The sequence below is a fragment of the Ammodytes marinus genome (genome assembly GCF_949987685.1).
Source record: "Ammodytes marinus genome assembly, chromosome: 17".
Classification (NCBI taxonomy): Eukaryota; Metazoa; Chordata; class Actinopteri; order Uranoscopiformes; family Ammodytidae; genus Ammodytes; species Ammodytes marinus.
The window spans coordinates 17,748,747-17,757,065 of NC_137221.1; the positions used below are offsets into that span (position 1 = coordinate 17,748,747).

Here is an 8,319-nt window from a genome sequence, read left to right on the forward strand (position 1 = left end):
TGTGTCCACTCAAGTCCAGAAATTCGGGATGATTCAGTTTCCTCACCTGTGAGTTTGACAGTCAATGATTACAGAAACAAAGACGTCAGTGCAAATGTACAATGAGTTCCTGCTCCATCCATCGAGGAGGAAGAAGTCCTTCCACCAGGATTGGGTCCACTACAGTGCCGAATGAAATATGCCAACTTTTTTTTTTGGAAAAAACTGGGGGGAAACACATTGAGCTGTTTTATTACACCTCGTCAAGTAAATCAACATTTTGCTTTAGGGTCATAATACAGCAGGATGCTAAACACCTGCATACTATTTGTAACTGACATCCTATAGGTGGATCTAACCAGCCCTTTATTTTCAATACAATCAATGAATAATCAAAGCCTTTACTATGACATATTCACAATATTGTCACAAATACATTTTCTGTGCAAAGCTTGCAGTGACATTTTTTTTTGCCAAAAAGAAGACTCCATTTGTAAATGTTAAGATCTTCAAATGTGGGCCTCTGGACAGGGTTTCATTTAAATGTGCAAAAAGAAAAAGAAAGAACGAAAATGGTAGAAAGAGAAGCATGTCAATTCATGGTACAAAAAAAAGATATGATTATGCATCTGGTTAGTGCGGTTAAATCCCCCACTTTTCATAATATAATTAACGCTAAACTTTCATTTAAGACCAAAAACACTTGTTTTCAGTACCACTTTCAACATTAAATACTTCCACATTGAAAATATGCCTATATGTAAAAGTAATGATTAATGTCAAGAAATCCTTGACTTAATGTTAACATTAAACACAAATGCAGTGTGTGTTTTGTTGAGATATATTGACATACATACTGGAGACTGGGGGCTCTATTATCTAAGATTGATTATTGACGGACAATTTATTCAATTGCCAAGTCTACCTTACCATATGCGCAAATGATTAGCATAATGCTATCGATTCTCAAGTTTGTATTTTTACGTGGACCGTTTTGCACAATGGTGTTTTACTGTTTGGGAGGTTGCAGATGGGTACTGGCAGTTTTCCATTTTAAAAAACTGAATAAGAAATCTTAAAATTCTGTTTCTCCCGAAGCTTCGGGAGAAAAACACACACACACACACACACACACACACACACACACACACACACACACACACACACACACACACACACACACACACACACACACACACACACACACACACACACACACACACACACACACACACACACACACACACACACACACACACACACACACACACACACACACACAAATGTCTGTCCATCTATACTCACCTCCTCGTGCAACTGGCAGCAAGGTGCACCGGCAAAAGCTGATAAAATGGCCACACACCTCATTAAATGCATCGGGAGCAGACCACAGGGAGGGGAGAATACTTCAGTAAAAGTCTTGACTTATGTTAGAATAATGGTTACTGCGTGTCACTGCATGTTTTTGTCAACAGTATTACTCATTCAAAAACGTGTTGCAATGTAAACTATATGTGATGTTGCATTTTGCAGCCTAAATGTGTTTTCTTATTGGGTCGATGCCCCCTTAACATGGAACTTTCCAACTTGATACGAGGGATTTTTAAAAAACAGCAAGAGTCACTCTCGTTTGGTCTGTTTCCATGTCATGCCGTAGTAATAATGTCACGGTCGCAACATTTCAGGTGTAAAATAGCGAATGCCAACCTTTGCAAATGTAAGAATGTTTTACTTTTATTTTATGTTTCCTATTTTCTTTTCTCTGTGGCTTTCCGCTATACATTGATACATTGTTGCGAGGTGTCGTTTGGGTTCATTTCTCCGCCGAAATAGGCCTATACTGTGCTGGCGCTTGTTGGATTTAGTGGCCTATCTAGGCCAATACAAATGTACTATAGTGTTGCCGGATAGTGTAAAGTTTACACAAGTGGACATACAAGAAGGATGTTGAAGGTTTTGGGTATTTCTGAGACAATGAACCGCTTTGTGTGGATATAAGAAATCCCGGTGTGTAGGCTAGGCCTTGCCTCTCTGCAGTTTGGAGAGACATTATTAAATATTCTACAGGCTAAACATAAAGCCTGTCGCAACCCAGATTGTCTGTAGCCTATTTTGATGCAACATATTGCATACATTATGCAAAGGCCCTTAATTTAGCATTTCGATGTTTCTTTTTTGTTTTGTTTATAAAGCCTGCCCTAATGAACTTTGCACAACACCTCTGCCACGCAAAACATTTGGATTAAAGATGTTGATTTTTCCCCCAGATGGGGGTCATTTTCTTTAACATGAATGTGCAGTTGTGCACAGAAACGGCTCCGGCTCCACTTGATTTCAACAGCTAGAGGAGGATTCAAGAATCTCTTTTGTCTCCCGAATCCATCCTGCTCTGTTTTTCTTGCTCTTGTATGTCACATAAGCACGTAACAGCCGGCCCCATTTTCCAGCTGCGTATAGCTGTCTCCGGTGCACCGTAAATAAGGTTGATAAAGACGCCGCCGAAAACGACTTTCACGCGTCCCCAGATTGATTTAACGTGACCCCCGTTTCCAAATGATATTGGAAGCCTATTTAAACAGATGAAGGCTTAAATTGTCTTGCTTGTATGCGAATTAATCTCCCATTCATCATCATTACTGTGTGATTGGTCCGTCCACGCCTCCGCCAGCCCCCTCACGTTACGACAAGGGCCTGTAAATTAGGATGTAATCCAATTTAAACGGCGGTAGCAGCAGCCACAGATCCATTTGGTGTTTTTTTTTTAAATTGCTGTCGGCGGACAGCTGCACTGCACCGCCCCTATCAAAACGCTTTGTGCTATAGTTGTGGGAGCTGGGGTTTCCTGAGCCAATTCTCACAAATAGGATCTTATAAGGCTGATGTAATTGGTGTTATGTGCGCAATGTACGAGTCCATCATATCAGGTAGCTCAGTCATACGCAGTCTTTCACCGATTAAATGGCATGTTGATGCCGGATTAGGCCGCCGAGGATTCGACCATATAGTTTAGTGAACAGAGATGGAGATCCATATGCGTTGCTGCGTAAATGTGGTTGTAATTCGCCTCACTTTAATGTGTCATTCTGGCACAGTGTGACGCGGGGTTTTAGAAGATGCTCGTATAGTAACAGTGCCGCTCCTGTGTGACCAAATGAAAGTCAGCTCCAAGTCCATCTCCAGCCTGGTAAAAAAAATAGCCCGCCATGTAAACAGGATTTTGGAGAGACTATCCTTCGCGTTTTTGAATATTCTGCCTGGTCCGTTCATCTTTATTTTATGGTAGGGTTTTTATTATGCACAAACCAAAACCATTTTCCTGCATGACCCGTGTCCCTATCAGGCATAAAGACACCGGCTGATAGTTTACATAAATCTGCCTTGTGATTTCGCCCCGACCCGGGCGGCTTAAACGGTGTATTATTCCAAACATATGCATTTTAATCAGCTCGGTCACACTTACAAGAACTGCAGTTAATAAGGCCATCAATCAAACGCGCGTGCGGGAGGCAGTTTGGTGAGAGAGAGGGAGGGTGTGTGGGTGCAGTAGTGTCTGACTAGGATTAACCTTTTACATCAGGAAGCATGAGAGGAAGAGGAGGAAGAACATCCAACCCAGTGTCAGTGAAATGTGATTTAAGAAGACTGTTTTTGATAGAGGAGATACTATGAAAATATTGTGAATGGACATTTCTTAAAAAAAAGTTGAATTAATGTAATTGGCTTAATATTCCTATTCATAAAGGCTGCAGGATTGTATTTATCATCTTTTACAGAAAACAATGCAATTTTGCTTTGCGTGAGATTGTAGCCATAATGACCCAATTGGCCAGTATTTTTTTTCCTGTTGCATTGGAGGGCCCACGCTTAATGCCAGCCATTTCTCCGAAATAGCTTGTGATCTATCTCATATACGAACTTAATCTTTTTCTTTTTAATGTTATTTGTGTGTCTCTCCGCAAGACACAAGCTCCACGGCGAGCCTATTACGTTCGGAAAACAATTTTAATTTGCGCAGCCCCGGGCCAAAGCCGACCAATTAAGAACCCCGCTGATTGGTGGCGGGCCCTCGCTGAAACATCGATCTCTTTGCATTTCCAATATCTTCCGACAACTAATTCTGTCGTGTCTATTAAGTGGTCTGAGAGAAAATATGAGGAGCGCCAGCGGAGCCCGGGGACCACTTAACTGTCACGGTCAATCTAGCGGTCCCATCAGGAGATATGGGGGGGCACACGGGTGTTTTTGACACCGACCACTTTAGAAGAAAATTAGTGTTATTATTGAATGTGGGGTTGGTGGGGGCGGTGAGCCAATTGTGAGTATAGAACATCCTTAACAGCCTCGAAACGAAACGAAATGACCTGAGGGAGGCAAAACTTGTTTGTAAAGGATTTCTCTTGTCTTGGATTAGAGGAGCATTAAGGTAGATTTTCTTTTCTTTGAATTTCCCTTCCGTCTGCATTCGGGCTCTGGATATTAACACAACTCATAAAAAGGTGTTTAGAAGACACACACTCTATTGATGCATTATTTGACAGTGTTTATTGCAAATTAGACGTTGAGGACAACCCGGACCCCAAAAAACTAAACGGAAAGAAAACAGAAAAATCAAATAAAAAACATCAACAAGAGAAAAGATAATTCAGTTATTTGTTTGTCCATTTCCTCCACAAAAATCCCAACTACACCGGTGCCACTGTAGAAGTGCAAAGCGAGAACTATATTTAAAAAGAGGCCTATAGGAATATATTAATCACATTTTCATCATAAGGAACTGGCTCTCATCTCGTTGAGGGAGGAAACTAAAAAAGCGTGTTTGATGGCCTCAAAAATGTTCACTTTTTCCCCCCATAGTGATTGTCCTCCCTCTGGGTCTCTCCATCCTCTTCTGGGTCCTCCTCACCCCCCTCTCCTCCTTTTCAAACCGTGCTGGCTGTAGTAATCCGTTCCCTTGGCGCCTTGTTACCTTTTGTGGCAGTAACGATCCCCTTCCTGGTATTATCATTAATTCAACACTCAAAATTCACCGGGTCGTACATATACATCACTTACTAATTTTTCCCTAGCATCTGCACATTTTGCCCGGGCCGCCGCGGAGGGCCCGCGATTTGTAGAGCTGTTTTTATAATGAGACGGCCGCAGTCTGTTAACAAATCCCCTTGTTAAAAAGAGAGATGGAAAGCATCATTCTCGTCTAACTAACAGTAGCATATGAAGGGCGAAATGTAGGCGTAGAGACAAGTAATGATATAAAATAAAAAATAAAAAACTTAACGCCATCCATCACTGATATTTAAACGTTTTTCTCCTCCCTCACGCATTAAATTAATCTTCTTTAAAAAATCAAATCTGCATTTCTGTCAATGCCGTCATATTTCAACCCAATGTCCTGGCTCTGCAATGGGATTATTATTTGTCAGTAATTGGAGATCCGTTGTGCGTAAACGTCATCTTCAGCTAGAAGATCTGGAAGTTTTTATTTTTAGCTGGCTAACACATCAGGCTATAGCCTACCTCTTCATGCTGTTTCAGTTCCTAATCATGTAATGTTAGGTTAGAAAGCTTATGGCAAAGGCTTATGATAGACTTGGTTTGTTGTTGTCGTTTTTATCTTGTCAGAGGGACTTCTTCCCTCTGGTCTAACGTCACAGGTGAGGATTTGCTGAGAACTGAGGGCGTGAAAGTGACAAAAGCGTCAGTCCTGCTGGTTGGGGAGCACGCGAAGTCCGAGGCGGCGGGCCTGGTCGAGATCCCGTTGGACTGACTGGAGTGACAGGCTAGGCAGGAGCAGGGGCTTCCCCCGGGACCCAGGCCGTGGTGGGGCGGCCCCTGGTACAGGGAGGGGTGTCTGAAGGCGCACAAGAGCTCCGGCCTCTGGTAGGGGTGAGACAGCATCCGGAAGCTGTCGAGCGAGCGCAGGGGGTTGGGGAAGGGGCTGGCCGCCGGTGCAGAGCCCGCTCCCATGCCCAGGTGGGAGTAGTAAGGCAGCGGCAGGTGCGTTGGAAAGGGGTAGGGCAGGTTCCCCGTGGCCGCAGCGTGGCTCATCATGTAGGTGTAGAAGGCCGGGTCGGCGGGGTGAGGCCACGTCATGGCCATACGCTGGCGCTTGTCTTTCATCCTGCGGTTCTGAAACCACACCTGTGAATACAGAGACACACCGAGTCAAATATTAACCACAGCCAGCCCCACTGATCAAGAGACAAGCTAACAATAACAAAAGGAATGTAGCGAATACAGAAGTTAAGCTTTTACGCACGGATTTGGGTAAGGGCGAGATTTTGATTACATGGTTTTAGTATGCGGACCTTCACTGTAAACAAACCAATTACAGGTTGGACTTGTTATTTTGTCAACTGAAATAAATTAATAATATTAATAATAATAATAATTATCATTCAAAATCCAGGCCTTTCCTCTCCAGTCTGCATTTGGTTATGAGCTATTCTTGGTTCCTGGCATTTTGGCTGATTTTATGTGGTGTTTCTTCTTCTACATTCTCTGTATAGGTCTATATATTAATAAAATGTACTTTTGGAATCAAATAATCAAGGAAATAACAGTTTCGCAGCTCTCTAGCTTTGGAAGATCTTTAAAAAATACAATATGACAACAGATGAGCACACATACTCCCAGCTGGAGGCCTGATCCAGTTCTGCCCCTATTTGAGACAATCTGTGACCTTATACCTTGATCGTGGTTTCAGGTAGATTTAACGCGGCCGCCAGTTCGCATCTCCGCGGCCTGGACACGTAGTTCTCCCGATAAAATTCCTTCTCCAGCCGTCCGATCTGCTCCCGGGTGAACGCTGTCCGGTACCGACGAATCTGGTCAGCTGAGTAGGACATAGAGCCTTGGCCTGGCATCATCCTCCCCGGGTCAGAACCAGTGTCACTGGGGTGACCTGGAGAATCCCCATTTCGATCTGAATATAAGTGTGCAAAAATAATGAATCAGATATGATCAGCATGTATTTTATTAGAACACATTTGGTAGAATAATCTAACGTTCAAACCGTTTAATTTCTTTCATTCGTTTCATATTTTAAAAAGCTATTTTCCTAAAGAATGGCGTTTGAAGACTATAGGCTAAATTCATTATTTTAACTGCACTGTTCCACTTTTAACATCAAGGGCCTTCCTGACACATAGCTCTCATTTTGAGGAATCCTAACAACCACCTGCATTTTTTTTTTAAATTTGGAATATAGTTAATTATGTATTTGATGTTGAACCATCATTTCAGATAACAAAAATAATGGTGAATGTGGTTGTGCAGTTTTCATTAGCTGGCCTTCTTGACATCCTTTTGGTGTGAGGCAAACAGGCAGCTAATGTCTCATATCTATAAGCCCACTAATTATTTTTTTAATATAATTTCGGATGTGACACATTTGCAGCATACAATCTTGGTTCCTTTTTGGAGATGCCATATATACGCCACACAAATTCCTATGTTAGTGGCATGCACTCGACGTTTTTGCTTGTGGTCTACATAAAATCCTACATTCTTCCTCGTGCTGTATAGGCTGAATTTACTGTATGAGTTGAGTTAGTGTCAAAGTATAGGATGGGGGAAAAAATGCCTGGTTAGGTTGTGGGTGTCACCTCAGCGTGTTTCCAGCCACACTGGTCACTTGACAGAACAGCTGTGCAGCACGACTCCTTATATGTTGCTGTTATTTCGGCTTCATTGTATGTATTTAATTGAGGACATGTTTACAATTTCGATTTCGCTGCACATTTGTCAATACGATTCATGCATTTTTTCAAGAAGTCTGGTTGTATATTTGGCATATTTCTTTGGCATAATAATTCACGTTGGCATTCATCAACTTCATTAGCACAACCATGCATGGACAGAAAAAACCCGCAGTGGCATTCAGCGCCCCAAACGTATCGCCTACCTTTAGCCGAGGGGTAGTCCATGAGTTCAGGCGTGCAGCTCACATCGATTTCCTCGTAGAAGTCCGACTCTGTATCTGAGCTGCTGCCGTCTTTGCGGAGATTATCAGTCCGATGCCTCTCTCCGGAGGAAGACGTGCCAACTGGCCTCATGTCGGCGCACATATTCCTCCGTGCGCTCTCCTCCACCATCGCCTCCGTCCTGTCCCGGGAGTAGGGCGCAGCACCGGGGCTCAGGCAGCTCCTGTGGCCCAGCTTCCCCTGCGGTTCTCGCGCCGGGCTCCCGCTGGCTTCAGATGATTTGGAGCCGCTCTTGCCAAGCTGACCTCCTCCCTCCGCCAGCATCACCATCTCCTCTCTGCTTTCCATCACGATGCACGACTTAAAAAAAGCTCCACTTCGCGGGAGAGTGCGAGCCGTCAGAACCGAGGCGATGATT

General features: G+C 43.3%; 1 protein-coding gene across 1 annotated transcript; it reads right to left on the bottom strand.

The window, feature by feature from the left end:
• Positions 1-4,542: 4,542 nt before the first annotated feature.
• evx1 (even-skipped homeobox 1) lies at positions 4,543-8,319 on the bottom strand. Its single transcript, XM_080045659.1, has 3 exons — positions 7,883-8,319; positions 6,666-6,901; positions 4,543-6,117 (listed from the first exon to the last, which is right to left on the bottom strand). The coding sequence occupies exons 1-3, from the start codon at positions 8,247-8,249 to the stop codon at positions 5,587-5,589; spliced, it is 1,134 nt and encodes a 377-aa protein (XP_079901785.1). The 5' UTR covers positions 8,250-8,319; the 3' UTR covers positions 4,543-5,586.

Bases quoted from the DNA above. Each gene is read 5' to 3' on its own strand.
- evx1 (XM_080045659.1), bottom strand. From the start codon at position 8,249: ATGGAAAGCAGAGAGGAGATGGTGATGCTGGCGGAGGGAGGAGGTCAG. The intron at 6,902-7,882 runs GTAGGCGATACG...ACTTATATTCAG, and splicing joins GGACTACCCCTCGGCTAAAG to ATCGAAATGGGGATTCTCCA. The intron at 6,118-6,665 runs GTATAAGGTCAC...CTGTATTCACAG, and splicing joins TACCTGAAACCACGATCAAG to GTGTGGTTTCAGAACCGCAG.